At 43.3% G+C, this 16,583-nt stretch overlaps 2 protein-coding genes across 2 annotated transcripts in view; one reads left to right on the top strand and one right to left on the bottom strand.

The window, feature by feature from the left end:
* The window catches only part of IL1RAPL2 (interleukin 1 receptor accessory protein like 2), a 969,697-nt gene that overhangs the window by 455,271 nt on the left and 497,843 nt on the right, over positions 1–16,583 (bottom strand). The window lies entirely within an intron of this gene.
* On the top strand, positions 2,873–4,912 carry TEX13A (testis expressed 13A). The gene is made up of 3 exons (XM_070603959.1): positions 2,873–2,926; positions 3,123–3,613; positions 3,716–4,912. The coding sequence occupies exons 2-3, from the start codon at positions 3,155–3,157 to the stop codon at positions 4,412–4,414; spliced, it is 1,158 nt and encodes a 385-aa protein (XP_070460060.1). The 5' UTR covers positions 2,873–2,926; positions 3,123–3,154; the 3' UTR covers positions 4,415–4,912.

The raw sequence follows: 16,583 nt of genomic DNA, 5'->3' as shown, positions 1-16,583 counted from the left end.
GAAACTTGTAACTCTCCTTCAACTTTCTAAATCTCTCCTTACTTCTAAGATAACCTCTCTCCTGACCATCCCTTATAACTCTATTACTGGCTTTTCTTCCTTGGCGTATCCCTAAAATGTTGGCCATCTTCCCCCAGGGCTCCGGATTCCTTCCTTTGTTCTGCTTGTTTGTGTTTTTCTTCTCTCCCTCCAAGCCTCATCTCCAGCGATTTTGTTCAAGCACTAGGTTTAAACCACAAGCTAAGTGCTGAACACATCAAAATCTATAATACTTTTCTCTAGTTCTGTCCTCTCTCCTAAGTTTCAGCCCAGTATAGCCATCCAATTATGACTCCATATGACTGTCATGAAGGCACTTATCAGTCCCAAACTGAACTTATCTGTCCCCTACAGTGTGTTCTTCCTCCTGTAGCGTCTATCATGATGAGATATATCACTAATCATACTACCTAGTTTCTCAAGTCAGGTGCCTCAGAATCATCCTTCACTCTACTTCCCCATACTTATTTCCTATGTACAACTATTTAACAAGTTGTGCTAATTCTGTTTCAAAATTCTCACCTCATCTGATGTCTCATCTAGGTCCTGCCACAGTTCAGGCACTAATCATGCTTTGCCTCACTATTCAAGCAGCATCCTAACAGGTTTCCCTGTCTTCATTTTCTCCCTTCTCCAATCCTTTAGCCAAAAGAAATGATTTACTTTAAATTTTCTAAAAGTGTTTATAAGCAGAAGTAGAAGAATGGTAGCCTAGAGAGAGAAATGATCACAAGGTGAAGTCCGTGTTTAAAGTGTTATAGAAGGAATAAAAAGGGGAGGGTAAAAGACATTCTGAGGCTAGAAAAAGAGAAGGCAAAGGAGTAAGCAGGTCAGCTATAAAACCATGAATGAGAGTAGACACTGGTAGAAAGGAAGAGATGATGCAGGCAGGCCAGGAATCTGTCCTATGCACTCTGCTCTTCTTATTCTGTATTCTCTCCCTGGGTTATTTCAACCACTGATTTGAATCTAATTTTCACCCCTCAGTACTACATCTCTAGTCCTGTTGTTGCTCCTAAGTTCTAGACTTATACATCTAACTGCCTATGGGGTATCTCTATTAGGCTACCAGGTATCTCAATATCAATATCTTAACATCAATAGGGATCTTAACATCAATATGTCTAAAAGTGAACTCACCTCAAACAGTTTCTCCTTCATTCTGCATCTAAGTCTATAACATCACTATCTACTTAGTTCCCTATAGCAGAAACCTAGGAATTACCCTGTTCATTCTCTCACCCCATCCTTGACATTCCTATGAATTCTACCTACCAAATGACCCTCTACGCTCTTCTCTCCATCTCAACTTTCACTGCCTTAGTTTACAAGTTGAATTACTGCGGCATCCTTCTAGTGGGTCTCCTTGATTCCAGTATCTTCCCTCTTTCCTCACCATTCCAGTTTCTACATTATTTCCTGAATGCTCTATCTGTAGAAATAACTCTATAATAGACAAAACATGAACCTTTCCCACTGAAGGATGATAAACAATATTCACAAATTGAAATGGAAAGAAAATACAAGATAACCATTTAAAAGAGAACTAAAACAGTGGGATTTATACCTCTGGAATTTAACCACCTTCTCAGGTAATATTTTAGTGCTGATTTATTATTTTTCTCTCACTACCTAACATTAAGATCCTTAAAGAAGAAATGTTGTCTTTTTCAATGTAGCTCATAGAACAGAATATAATGCTCATATAATAAAATAATGAATTTCTGATTTTTCACATGGAAAAATAAATTAAAACCCAAAATGAGTGTATCACCGCATGGCTAGTCTCTTGGGTACATGAATGATGGGTGAGAAGAGAATGAAAAGAGCTAAATTAGAAAGGTAGACCAGGGTGAAATTCTACCATCAGGCCAAGAAGTGTGTCACAGGAAGCCATCAAACACCTTTTAGTTTGAAAGTAGCATGATCATAGGAAAGATTAGGAAGAGATTAGGAACTAGAAAGAGATTAAAGTCAAGGACATTATTTAGGAAGCCACATGGGCATTCCCTAAATAAGACTGGATATCAAAGAATTTTCTGAGGTCATAGCAACAAGATTTGGTGACCAATTTGATATGTTAGTAAAGGAAGGAGGGGTTGATGATTTTGAAGTTTCTCTACTTCATAGGAATATAGGAGGAGAATCATCTCTTGGGGTAAAGGGTGAGTTATATTACAGACATTTGGATTTTGGATGTCTTTGGGACATGCAGGAAATATAAATTTAGATCAAGAGTTGGCAAACTACAGGCCAAATCCTGCCAGCTGCCTATTTTTGTAAATAAAGTTTTACTGAAACATAGCCACAGTCATTTCTTCAAGTATTGTTTATGTCTGTTTTTGTGCTATAAGTCATTGGGACAGAAATCTTTTGCCTACAAAGCCTTAATAATTACTACCTGGCCCTTTAGAGAAATAGTTTACTGACTTTCGTATTAGAATTCAGGAACGTCTACAACAGGAGCTACAGTCTTCCTCCGGGGCGGGGGGCGCCAGAGGCCACTGAGAGGTTGGGGCTGTTACCTGTTCTAGAACATTCCGTCTCTAGGAGGGGAGGGTCCCTGGTATGAGACAAACCATTATGGTAGGGGGCGGGGTGAGTGGGACTTTTTGTACTTGATTACAAGCACTTTACGTGTTTCTGAGTCTTTTCTTACCACTCCTATTTCTTCCCACCTTTAAGCACTTTCAACAGGATACTAAGTTCCCTTATGTCTCGAGGTGGGGGGGGGGAGGGGCCTTCCTTTTGCATTCCCTCCCACCCCTGCTGTCTCTGGAAGTTGGAACAGTCCCAGGGTAAACACCTCTGGGACGACGGTTGGCGCGGAGGCTTCCTTTCCTCAGAGACCCCAGAGAGACGAGGATCTTCACTGTCTTCGGCCGTGGTAGGTGGACGTGGTCGGCCTGCACCTTTTCTGGCCCTGGCTGGAGAGGTGAGGTGTTCTAGGGTGGAACAAGCCAGTCAGGGGTCTTTACAATGGTCTGCGGGGGGAGGGGAAGGGCAATGGACGGGAGGAGACCAAGGGAGAGGGAGGGGCTATAGAGGGGGGTAGGGGACAACTGATTGATTCATCCCCACAGGGCCAGTTAAGCCGCTGAGGCCCTCAGCTCTCATGGCCTTGAAACCTGATGACCCCTGTGGTGGGTTCCAGCATGGTGAGGTGGTGGCCTTCATCAACGAGAAAATAGCCGCGCACGAAAAAGGCCTTGAGTTCTACCTCGAGAATATATCCCTGTCCTGGGAAGAGGTGGAAGACAAGCTCAGGGCCATCCTGGAGGACAGTGCGGTGCCCAGCGAGGCCAAAGAGGCCTGTGCCTGGAGCGGTCTGGCCCTGGGCGTGCGCTTCACCTGCAGGCAGGGCCAGTTACAGGAGCGCAGGGTGCAGTGGCTGCAGGACTTCACCAAACTGCATAAGTCCACTGCGGAGGACTTGACCTCAGAACTGAAAAAGCTCACAGCTCAGCAGGAGATGGAGCGCAAGGAGGCAGCCTTTCGGCTGCGGCAGACACAGGCCAACCTGGCAGAGATGCGGAAGGAAAGGGACCTCCTGAAGTGGAAGCTCCTCCGGGCTGTAAGTTTACCCGGACTTAGTCCCTGCCCCGTCTCCTCTCTCTGCCCTCTGCCCCCCTCCCTGCCTCCAGAACTGGTCTCAACCTTGCCCACTTCTTTCCAGGAGCTAGGGTCTCCCCGGGAGCAGGTCGCAGCAGCGCCAGGCCTGGCCACTGCCAGTGGGGCTGGGACAGAAGGAGCAGGTGAGAAGGAACAGGAGATTGGGGCAGCCGCTGCTTCTACTGCCACCGTTGCTGGTGCTATAGGAGGAGGAGGAAGACAGGAGAAGGATGAGGAAAGGGAAGAGGCCACAAAAGAGCTGGGTGGAGGCCTCCTGCAGGTTCTTGGAGCTGTGAAGCAGAATAATTACCCCTCTGGCAGGCAGAGGGAGGGAGGTCTCAGGTCTGCGGAAACAGCCATGTTTTATTTCTCTGAGACCATGAAGCCCAGGTCCAGAGTCTCCCCAGCATCCCTTCCTGTGCAGCTCCCGGCCTCATTCACATACCCCTTCACATGCCCCTTACTCCCATTCCCAGACTCAGCCACAGCATCCCCACCAGCAGCAATGTTCACAGCAGGGGCTCCATCTCAGACGGCTCCCCACTGGGGGCCCTCTAGTGTTACCTTAGGGTCTAATGGGGCTCAGGGTATAGAGCCTCAATCCCAAAGAGACAGGAGAGACTTCGATGCCCACCAGCAGAGAAGACCTCCAGTATTTCGCAGGCCCGGGGATTGGGACTGCCCTTGGTGTAAGGCCGTGAATTTTTCACGGAGGGAGACTTGCTTCCGCTGCGGGAGGGGAATCTGGCTACAAAACCCTTGAATTCAAAAATGTGAAACAGAACAGAAACATATCCCAATGGGAAATCAATTTTCAGAGGGAGGGGGAGAGGTAGGGGAGGGTTTGCGGGGGAATGGGTGGGTGGGGGGATGGGGCAACTGGTTTGTGAGAGAAGTGGGAAGTGGGATGGGAGGTGGGGTGTGAGGTGGCCACTGGGGAGGGTATAGGTTAGGGGGCTGCGGGGAGAGAGACATAGAGACACGTTTGATGACTCCCTTTGCATTCCAGAGCATTGGCATTCCACACCCCAGAAGTGCTGCAGCTTCTATTTGTGTCTCTCTCCCCCCGCCCTGGTATCTGGTGGACCAGGGCAGCTATGTATATATATAACGACCCACTCCCTCCCCCACCTAGGCTATAGATGATGGGAGCAGGAGTGGGCATTTGACCCATCCTGAGCAAAACAGATTCTCACACTAGACAATCTGAATAGAGAGGCAGATGCCAAAGTCAGGATGGTGTTGGGAAATGAAACAATGGGTCACTTGGAGTTGGGGTCAAGGTCAGAGCCATGAACACTGAGGCCACAGCCGAGGCCTGACCCTGGCTGTGGGGGAGCAGAACCGTGTGCTTTACAGAGGCCAAGTGCTTTTAGAGGATGACATTATGAGGTCCCAGGGAGCACACGGGCACAGAGAAGCAGAGAGGAGTTGATCCTGTGACCACAGAGATGGAGAGAGTGACGGCCTGGCCATGTTTCCACTTTCTAAAATTGTGCTTTGTGAAAAGCCACTTTACACAGATCCCCTTTTCTTGAAGCTAAGTTGAGCGGGTTCCTGTTCTGGGCAACCAGATTATTTCCAAGACAGAAATTGGCACCAGAAGAACAGTTGAAAACCCCAGACCATCAAAGAAAATGTTGGACCTGGCTGCGGAGGTCCTCAGGGTGTGCCAGGTAGTGGGGATTCCTGGATCCCCAGAGTCTCCAGGAATGAACTAGACAGGAAGCTCTTTCATGTTCTCAGCAACTTATATCACAAGAAACAATCAAAACAGGCCTGGGGCAAACCGGGTTTACACCACAGCAGAGATGTGCCACCTCTAAGGGAATCCCTCAGGGCTGCATACAGAGGATGCCAGCACCAGCTGCAGGCGAGGACTGCTATGGCTCTTCAGCCCCATGACAGGAGAAGCCTCCCCAGTGCCCAGGGAGCAGAACTGGGGACAGTCAGATCTGATCAAGGAACTCACGCCACAGCCAAGGAGGTGAGTCAGCAACTGACGGTGCCTAAAGGTGGGCTGGGCTAGACCACAGACCAAAGCATGGTGCCATCCTGAGGGATTCTCTCCCCCAGCCCACCACCAGGACAATAGTAGGAGGGGAGTCTGGCTACAAAGCCCTCAGTGGATTCAGAAATGTGCAATAGAACATATCCCACTGGGAAATCAATTTCCAGAGGGAGGGGGTAAACTGGGAAAGGGGGAGTGGGGAGGATGGTCTGCATCTCCCCCTCTGATGACGAGAAGATGTCTTGAGCGGGGCTAAATGTGTGGTTTATCCTGCAGGTGGCAGGATGGTGAGGATTCACACCTGGACCAGACTGAGATAACTAGAGGAGCCCTGGACATCACCTGGAGACTGAGGACCTAGGGACTGAAGCTGACATAGACCTGGGACATCTCTGCAGCGGCTGGATGTGACCTTGGGCTCTCTCCTGTTGGGGCAGGTGTGGACAAACATCAGGATGGTTGCCATTGCCCAAAAGCCCCTACCCCCACCCCGACCTTCTGTCCTCATTCACTCTCCAGTGCTTTGTCTGAGGGACACACCGGCAAGATCCCTAACCTGCACTTGTCAGAAGTGTTCTTGGGCTCATTTCTACAGTTCTAGAGCCAGGTTTCCCAAACCCAGCACTCTTGACACTTGAGGTTGGATAATTGTTGCAGGGGGCTGTCCAGTACACTGTAGGACGTTCAGCAGAACCCTGGCCTCAGAACCCAGTAGAGGCCAGGAGCACATCGCCCCCTAACTGTGACAACCAAAATTATCTCCAGATATTGTCACATGCCCACAGGAGAGCAAAATCGTCCCTGATTGGGAACCATGGAGGCAATGAGGCATGTAGCGGTAGTCAGAACAGAGGGAAGAGAGTTGCAAGGGGAGTGTGCTCAGCAGTGCCCGGGGCTGCAGGGGGCCCCTAAGATAGGAGGTGAAAAGTGCCCACTGGGTCTGGCGTTCACTTTCGATCTTTGAGCAGGTCTGGGTACAGGAGGGGCAGAAGGCAAACTGCAAGGGTTGAGGATGTGCACTCAGTGAGGGAGGCTTCCCTTCAAGGACTTCTGGCTGCGGAGGGAAGGAGTGAGGTGGGATGCATGGCTGAGAGAGGGTTCTTTTGAATATGGGAGAAACTTCAGCCATGAGGAAGGAGATAGCTGAAGAAAGCTTGAAAACGCAAGAAATATGTAAAAGAATGAGGTAGATCCTGCAGACTGTACTGGAGGCACATCCATGGTACTGCTCAATGAAAAAGATGTCCTATGACAGGATCCCTTTTGTTTTTTGTAAAATAAAATACCCCCTACAATTCTGTAAGTGTGTATATGTATGGTATGTAGATATATAGGTTTATGTTTGCTTTATATTACGGATCTAAAGTTGAGTAAGATAGAAAAGGTGAGGAAAACCTTTTTTTCCTTCAGAAAAATGAAGTAGGGTAGGAGCAGTAAGATAGAGGGCTTTTGCTTCTTTATATACTTCTGTGTTGTGAAAGCAAAATAATTAAATGTTCACAAATATACAAAAAGGAAAAGGAAGTTAATTTACTGACTTGGCTAGGTTTGGAAAGGCCACCTCTTCCTCTATGACAAAGGAGGGGAGAGCAGAGACTGATCTGTGTTACAAGGGGGTGGGAAGACAAGAGGGCTCCTGCCTGTTTGTCCCTTAGACAAAGCACCTGAGAGTGAATGAGGACAGCAGGTCTGGGTAGGGCTGTGGGCTTTTGGGCAATGGCAGATTTAGGAATAACTGGGGGTGGAGAGTCAGGGAGGGGAAGGAAAGGCTCATCAAGCTGCACAGAGGACTCCATTGTCCATTGGGATAGGGTTCAACTGAAAGAAAGCCAAAGGGTAAAGCAGTGGGAGCCTAGGAGGGGGCACTGGAAAGGAAGGGAGTGGTTCCAGGAGGGGTACCAAACACAGATCTCTGTGTTACAACTTGTTTTCATAATATTCTCTTCAGTAAAAGATTCAGTCTGTTTGTTTGGTTTGGGGTTTTATGTTTGGTAGGACTAAGGAGAGATATTGACATTTTCATGAATGCATGTGGTATACCCATTTTAAAAGTTTTTCTCTGTAAGTCCAGAGGAAAGGATTTAATAAACTAAAATTAATTCCACTTCGGTCACTAAATATCCTCAACAAATCCAACTGAGGTGATCTGACTTGGCCTTTGAGCCCTTGAGCTAGCATGCTTAGTGAGATGGGCAGCTAAAGAGATTTTGTTGTTGTTAGTGCCCTCAAATTGAGTCAGAATCCCAACTCCAGGCTCCAGGACCCTGTGGACAGCAGAGCTGAGCCCTGTCCACTCTTTTTGCACCATCCTCTCACCTTCCAGCACTCTATCAGACAACGCTCTGCTGCTATTCATAGGGTTTCCATGGCCAATATTTTCAGAACTGGGTGGCCAGGTCTCTCATCCTAGTCTACCTTAGCCTGGAAGCTCCACCGAATCCTGTCCACCATGAGCGACCCTGCTGGTATTTGAAATACCAGTGGCATTGCTTTCAGCATCACAACAACAGGCAGCCTCCACAGTATGACAACAGACAGACAACAGATGGTGGTGTGGTTCCCTGACCAGGAAATGAACCCGGGTTGTGGTGGTGAGAGCACTGAATCTTAACCACTAGACCACCAGGTCTGGCTGAACAAGACAGCTTTAAAAACAATGTCGTTTGAAGAAGATCCAGCTTTAATGGGCAAGGGAAGGAGACGGAAATTTCACAGGGGCCAATGTCTTAGTCAAAACTGGTGATTTTTTTTACCTCTAGAGAAACGATAGTGATCCTCTCTGGGCTTGCTATTTGAGATAATGGCAAGCAAAGTAGTTAAAGGGAATGACCTGTCCACATGCTGGGAAATCAAACTTGGCTCCACCTGTTTCTAAAATAATGGAAAGTAAAAATAGGCCATATTTTATTTAGAAACAACAATGCTTTTTCATCCTTGCTTTCTGTCATGTGGGATTAAAGTGAAAAGTTTGCCAGAGTGTTTGTACAAAGACATTACCTAATAGGAAACTTCCCTAAATGTCTTAAAAATCAGAATTTTCTGCGACTTTGCACACTGCTGTAAAATACTGATTTTCCCAGCATCATTCTTTGCACTGTCATCTCATAATAATTGTCTTCCTGCTATCTATTTCTGTTTCTATTGGTAAAACTTATTAGAAAACGAAAGGGTTCATGTGGCCAAATTAAAAACCTCCAGATGCTAGTGACCAGAGGGTTCCAGCCAGTAAGCTGCAACCAACATGTATGGAAAGTCTGCTCTATGTGTGTGTAAAGTGTGCTAGGGGGTCATCCAGGGGTATGGTTTAGTCCCAGTTAAAAAAGAGGGGACAAAAGGAGAGAGCAAAAGAGGTGAATGCACATATGAAACATGGCCAAACCACTTTTACTTATGGGGAGTCAGAGGAAGGTATTGGAAGGGAGCAGGGTTATGGTGCTGAAAAATAAAAAATGTATATGGCATCTCTCTAACCAGGTAAGTGTATATTGCCTTAGTATTAAATAACATGATCTGGTCTGGAAATGAGTGTGTGTAGATTAGTGTTAACCCAGGTCTTGTTTTAACGAGATCAAGGCCTTGGGGTGCAACTACACGTCACCCTCCTACTCAGCTTTTCTCTTTCATAGTCATAGATACAAAGTGTACCCGCCAAACCTTAACCAGCTATCATGCCAAGGTGGATCCCTCTTCAGTGGTGAGAGAGTAGGGATGGCTCTGTGTGAATTCATCGCTACCGCTGAGAAAAAACGTTGGAGTGCATGTTCTGACTGACAGTGCTGAGCTCAGCAGCATTTCCTTTCATTAATTAGGGTAGAGTCATAGGCGGGAATTTACCCTTTTTAAACATACATTTTCTCTATGGAAATATCATCTGCTAAAAATGTGCCTTGTTATCTGACTGCAAGTTAAGATGCTCATTAGTTGTATCTTGTAGCTTCTTTTCTAAGAATTGGACAATGTCTTAAATATATCTGAAACCTCCATAAAACAAGGGTTATTTATTGTTAGGTTCATATTCAGAAAAAAGGCCTTGATGAACCCAAGTTCCAGCCAAACCGACCATCCTGTTTTTCCCTGTGCACAACCCATGTTTTACTGCCTTCCTGCCCTTGGACATTGTTCCATCTGCCTGGGAAGGCCTCTACTATCGCCACCTGCTTAGCTCCTCAAGCACCATCTCAAACATCACTGATTCTGTAAGCTGAAAGCTATTTTCCTTACTCTCTACTGCTACTTTATCTCTATTTTTCTTATAGCATTTTCACTTTCTCTCACGTGTGATAGGATAAAAGTCATTCATTTAGTGTTGGCAGCTGTTCCCTTCTCCCCACCCCCTAAAAATAATCCTCTTTTTGGCTGTATGGGTCTCGCCAAATCCAGCAACTTGTATGCAGATTCTTGGTATGTCAGATCAGTTCCTGGTCTTTTATTGTACAGAATAGGTGTAATGGGCAGAAAGAGCTGAAAAATTATAAGGAGCAATGCTAGTTTAAATTACATTGCAAAGGGGAGCAAGAGCTTCTTGTAAGGAAAAAACAAGCAAGAGAGGATTGAAAAAGAGGAAAAATTTGCAGAGGATGCATTCCAGAGTGAGTTATTTAGTTAGGAATGAGAATGAGGAGTGATAAGAGAGGTTTCTGGGCAGCTGCAGTGTCTAAGAGATAGCGTGAAAGTAATGTGAAAAGATAATTTTTATTTCATTTGATTTTTTTTGATGAGGAAGATTGGCCCTGAGCTAACATCTGTTGCCAATTTTCCTCTATTTTATGTGGGATGCCACCACAGCATGGCTTGATGAGTGGTACTAAGTCTGTGCCCAGGATCTGAACCTGCGAACCCTGGGCCACCGAAGCAGAGCATGCAAACTTAACTACTATGCCACTGGGCTGGCCTCCAAAAAGATAATTTTAAATGTTGCTGGGGGTTACAAATTGGCGCCCCCCCTTGATGTTTTTGAAAGGCCCACAGTAAAGACTTAAATATTCAAACTTGTAAAATTATGTTTAGTTACTGGACTGTTTCCTAGGGTACAATTCTATGCTGAACCAGACGAGATCCTGTCTTTTACTTGAGTATACTTGTGTGACTGTAATTTGTATACATGTCCCAAATCATCTTTTAATCTGTTAGAAAGCAGGAGCCCTGTCATTCACTTTGGCCTTTTTGGTACCTTCACAGAATAGGTGCTCAATAAATATTTGTTTGGTGACTAATAGATACCTGACACTTGAAATGATATTGGCTGAAAAAATATCCCTTTTATTAAAAAGAAACAAAAACAAAAACAAAAAAACTGTAGTTAGGAAGGAACGCACCCTCATTTTTCTGACACTATGAAATATTTCACCTTTAGGGTGAAGGAAGGAAGCAGTTTCATACAATGAGTTCTTGAAAAACATAATCATACATTTATAACACCTGATCATATTCATTCTAGCACTTTGTCATATACTGATGTATATACTTCTCTGATTGATTCATCATCAATCTTATATCGTAGACGTTTGAGAGTCAGAGTAAACAGACAAAAAGAGTCAGTTAAGGATATACTTCCCGCAAGGTTTCTCCATCTCTTTTCTTTGGTAAAAAACAACTTTTAAGTACTTGTGCAGAATATTTGGCAATTGGCAAATGATCACAAAGTGTTTCAAACTTTGAAAGACAAGTAGTCTAGTTTTATCTCTGGAAATTCCTGCTTTAACTTGATCCTCACTTATGAACTTAGAATCTCTATTGCCCTGTCCTCTGTTGCCCATTTTCAATCAGTAGAATTCCATCCGCATCACCAGACAATATTGTACATTGTGGAAACTGAAAACAGAATCACAGAACTTTATACGGGCAGGAATGAACCATATCTCCTTTGTTGTGATATACAGATACCTATGAAGAACAGTAAAAATAGGGAATAAAAGAAGAGACAGTAGAGAAAGATTATGTGTGTGAACTGGATAGACCTGAGTCCAAGTCTCAGGTCCACCATTTACTAGCCACGTTTCACTGAGCGAGTTCTTTAACCTCTCTGAGTATCAGTTTTATCATCTTCAATAATATGACCTACCTCATAGGGTTATTGAGGATGATCACAGTGTCAGCCATATAACAAGGGCTAAAAAATCATAGCTAGTAATAATAGTGGTAGTGTTAGTAAAAGTAGAAATAAGAGATAATGCGTTGAGTGCTTACTCTATGTCAGCATTGGTGCTAAGTGCTTGTCAGCATTCCCTGAGGTAGACACTATTATCTTTGCTCCTCTCTAAGTCTTCTCTCTCTCAGTTAATAGCACCATGATTCACACTGTTGCTTAAGTCAAAAACAGGAGTCATCCTTTATTCAACTCTTTCTCCCATTTCTCACATCCAGTGCATCAGTATGTCCTGTCAGCTCATCCTTCAATACATATCTAGAATCCATTCACTCCTCCCCATCTCCATAACTACCACCTGAATCCAAGCTTACCATCACGTATCTCCTCAACTAAAATAATTGCTTTCCAACTTGGTCTTCTTGCTTGTCTCCCTACAATCCATTCTCATCAGGGCAGCCAGTGATCTTTTCACAGGGAAATCTGATCATGTCACTCCTCAGCTTAAAATACAACGCTCTACTTTTGCCTCTGATTGCTAATAAGAATAAGCTTCTTATCCTGGCCCACAATATGCAACAGGATCTGGCCTCTGATTGCCTCTCCAGCTTCATTCAGTGCCATTTTCCCTCAGCTCACTGTATTTTATCCAGACTGTCCTTCTTTAGCTTACTTGAATATAACAAGCCTGCTCTTGTTTTCATGACCTTTGCACTTGCTGTTCACTCTGACTGGAACACTGTTCCTGTAGATCGTGACAAGGCTTGTTCCTTCCTGTCATGCCGGTCTCAGCTTATAAGTCCCTTTCTCTTGGGGGCCCTTCTTTACCAGTCAACCAAAAATGGCCTCCCAGTCACTCCTGTAATATGACCCTTTTTTATTCTCACCATAAGCATTATCCAATGTAGTCTTGTGAATGTATTTGTTATTTGTATGTTTACCCCATTTTAGAAGATTAAGTTTCAGGAGAGTGGGAATTTTAATCTGTCTTGTTCAATGCTATATACCAAACTCCTAAAGCCAGCATTCAAAATATCTTAAGTTGAATAAACAAATGAATCTTCATTTTCTAGGTGAGGAAAGCAAGACACATATCACACAGCTATAATATACCATCACTCCCTAGGTTAACGTTGGAGTCAGAACCTAGTAATTCAGAGTTTGGAAATGGTCGTCCACTAGTTGAATCCAAGAAGGGACTTTTATGGGAGGGGAGCCCAGACAACTAAAAATTGGGGAAATTTCACATAAATATTCGGATTTCAATTTTTTCTTTAAAAATCAGGATATCTGGCAATATTGGGGCTATATTTCCATATGGTAACAATGATTTGGTCTGTCATGTGGCTGCCTGACCTTAACTGAGACATAGCTCATTCATTCGTGCAATAATTATTTATTGAGCATCTACTATGTGCCATACACTGTTCTAGGCTCTTGAGATATATCAGTAAACAAACAAACCAAAAAACCCCAAAGATTCCTGTCCTTAAGGAACTTACATTTTAGCATGAGGAGATGGAAAATAAACAATAAATATGATAAATCAGTAAAGTGTATATATCACAAAAGGTGATAATTACTATAGATAAAATTAAGAGTGAGGTAAGAAGTATCAGGAGTACAGAGGATGGGGACTGAGTGGAAGACAATCTTAAAATTATAAATAAGATAGTTAAGGAAGACCCACTGATAAGGTTAGAATAGAGGAAATTGTGCAATTGAAGGAAATGAGGGAATTAGTCATATGGATATAGGAGAGGAAAGCATTCCAGACAGAAGGAACAACCAGTGCAAAGACCCTAAGGCTGGAGTATACCTGTCATGTTTGAGAAACAGCAAGCAGGTCAGAGCGGCTAGAACAGAGTGAGCAACGGAGAGAAGAATGGGAAAATAGTAAGTTAGAGAGGTACCAGAGTCTAGATCACATCAGGCCTTTTGATCCCTAGTAAGGACTTAGCTTTTATTCCAAATGAAATGGGAAGCCAATGGAAGGTCCTGAGCAGAACAGAGACATATATGACTTATGTTTTTAAAAAATCACTCAGACTACCATATTAAGTTTAGATTGAGGGGAGACGTGGTAAAGCAGAGAAATCAATTAGGAGTTTATTGCAACAATAGAGATAAGAGATGATGTCCCGGACCAGGGTGGTAGCAGTGGTATGGAAGCCACAGCCCGTGCAATCCCCAAAATTTGAGAGAGTTAAGACCCTGTGGGATAACCCCGTGATCAGTGGGAGATGGGAGCTGAGAGATAAATTCTTGCCCATTTCTCATCCTGAATCAACCATCTTGAAATATCGTCCCTCCTCCCTTGCCTCACTTCCCTTTTCCTTCACTCTTATTTCCCTAGGATTACACTCTCCAATACACATTAGCTTTTACTACAAGGTTTGTTTTCTAGGAACTCATGGTAAGGCAAGAGGAAGATCAAGAGTTCAGTTTTGGACATACAGGTTTTGACACCAAGTGGAGATGCTAAAAAGTCTGTTGGATAAAAGAGTGCATTTTGGGAGAGAGATCCGGGCTTGGAAGGTATACATTTTGGAGTTATCAGTGTACAGATGGCATATAAAACTATAAGACTATATAAACAGATTACGGAACGAGTGACTGTGAATAGAGATGAAAAAAAAATAAGGACCAAGCCACAGGGCCCTCTAACATTAAGAGGTCATGTCTTCCTCTAGGAGAGTGTGATTCTTTGGAAGTTAAGTAAAGAACACATATCAAAAAGATGGAGGAGATCAACTGCGCCAAATGCACAGATCAAGTAAAAGGAGGAGTGACAATTGACCTGACCGCTGGATTTAGCATTGTTGAGGTCATTGGAAACTTTGATAAGAGCAATTTTGATGGAGTAGTGAAAGTAAAATTCTGATTGGAATTTGTTTAATAAAGAATTAGTGGAGATGAGCTCAAGACTGTGAGTGCAGACAATAGTTTCTTTGACATAGTTTTGCTGCAAACAGGAGCAAGGAAATAGGGGGAGTGGCTGGCAGGGGAAGTAGAGTCAAGAGGACTTTTTTAGATGGTGTAAATATTGACCTATGTGTATACTGATGGAAAGGATCCGGTAGAAATAGAAAATTCCATGATACAGGAAAGAGATGAGAAAATTGCTCAGGTGATATCCTTGAGTAGGCAAATAGGGATGGGACCTAGTGCACAAGTGATTGGCCTTACATAGGAACAGCAAGGCCAGTCCATCAATGGTAACAGACTTGAAGGCAGAGTAGGTAGGTACAAATGCCAATAGGCAGGTAGATGTAGTGGAATTTCTCTCCTAATTGTTTCAATTTTTTTCAGTGAAATGGCAAGCAAGAGGAGGAGATATTAGAGGCTTGAGGAGAGCAGACAATGTGAAATAGTCATCTAGGCGGACAGGAGACTGAATGGACCAAGAATATACACTAAGACTACTTGGCATCATTAAGGGTCCATTGGAGGTTCATGATGATGAATTTAAAATGAGACCAGTCAATTATATATTGTCCTTCAGTCAAGTTCAGCTGCAAGGATGCTAGTATAATCATAGATGTAGAGTTAGGTTTAAACAGTGTTATTGTTTTCACAAGTGAGTAAGATGAAGGGAGAGAGGGTTAAAGGGAATCGAGAGTTTATATATGGGAGTGATTACAATGATTGATCACGGAATTTAAAATGTGCTAGGTGAGAAGAGAGAAAGGGACCCTGAAAAAATTGTGGGATCAATGAGCTGGGTTGGGTCAATTAATTATTGGAATTGGTACATAGAAAGAGTGAGCTAGAGGTGGTGGCAAGAACAGAATACATGAAAATGAGATTATGGTAAGGATTGCTACAGCTTCCAACACTCCAGAATGCTTCAGATCGCCTGCCAGAATCATTACATTCCTTCTTGGACCCTGAAAAGATTTTGAATTTGCCACTCCTGCAACAGGTTAAAACCTTGATATGAGCAAAATAACCATAAAACAGAAAGGCATTGAATTTGTGTAATGATACAAGGGATGAACTAAATATAGATAGATAGATAGATAGATAGATAGATAGATAGATAGATAGATGAATAACAGTGTTAAATAGCTCATCAATAATTATTTGAAATCAATTCCTATTTTATGATGATCAGTTATAACCCCTTAATTAATACAGAGCTGGTAATCTTGCTGACTAAACTGTAAACATAGGCTTCCTGCCAATAAACAAACTGAATGGAGTTGAAATTCCATAGGTATTGTACAATAGAATGGTTACATTTCTAAGTATTACATAGCTAATGTACAACAGTATGGTTATATTTCTAAACATTGCAGCACATCTAATTCACTGAAATGAAAATAAATTACAATTGACACTACTTTGCTATTTGTTACCAATAATTTTGTCAACAAGTAAATTACCAAATTTTGGAGGTCAAAAACACAGTATTTTCAGGTTGTATATGTGTTCCTTTATGCACAATTGCTACAAAAAATAAGTAAATCAGGGAGTCCCGCTTATAGCCAAAAATAGCTAGAAAAAAAATAACTAATTGCATCACACTTTAGCCTATACAGGCCAGAGAAGTCATTGCCACTGTCTCAAGACCCTGCTGTACAATCTTGATCTTTTCTGAGGTCAATTAATTGTATAAGATCCAGGTTCTCATTTTTCCTACAAAAAAAACTATCTACTTTCCTAGAAATTGCTAGCCAGGCAACCAACTCGTTGACAATTAACTTTTCAAGGATCAATACTTAAGTCAAAATTGAACTATGAGAAATGTTCACTGTTCTTGCAAATGTCTTAGTAACCATGGTGGGGAGTAGGGCAGGAGGGTGGAAGGTGATAAAAGCTATTTTTTAGTGT

The sequence above is a fragment of the Equus przewalskii genome, chromosome X, assembly GCF_037783145.1.
Source record: "Equus przewalskii isolate Varuska chromosome X, EquPr2, whole genome shotgun sequence".
In the NCBI taxonomy this organism is placed as follows: Eukaryota; Metazoa; Chordata; class Mammalia; order Perissodactyla; family Equidae; genus Equus; species Equus przewalskii.
Note: the sequence above shows the minus strand (reverse complement) of the source record. Positions and strands in the feature narration are given on the sequence as shown.

Excerpts from the sequence above, each read along its gene's own strand:
- TEX13A (XM_070603959.1), top strand. The coding sequence starts at position 3,155 with ATGGCCTTGAAACCTGATGACCCCTGTGGTGGGTTCCAGCATGGTGAG. Across the intron at positions 3,614-3,715 it reads AGTGGAAGCTCCTCCGGGCT|GAGCTAGGGTCTCCCCGGGA; the intron begins GTAAGTTTACCC and ends ACTTCTTTCCAG.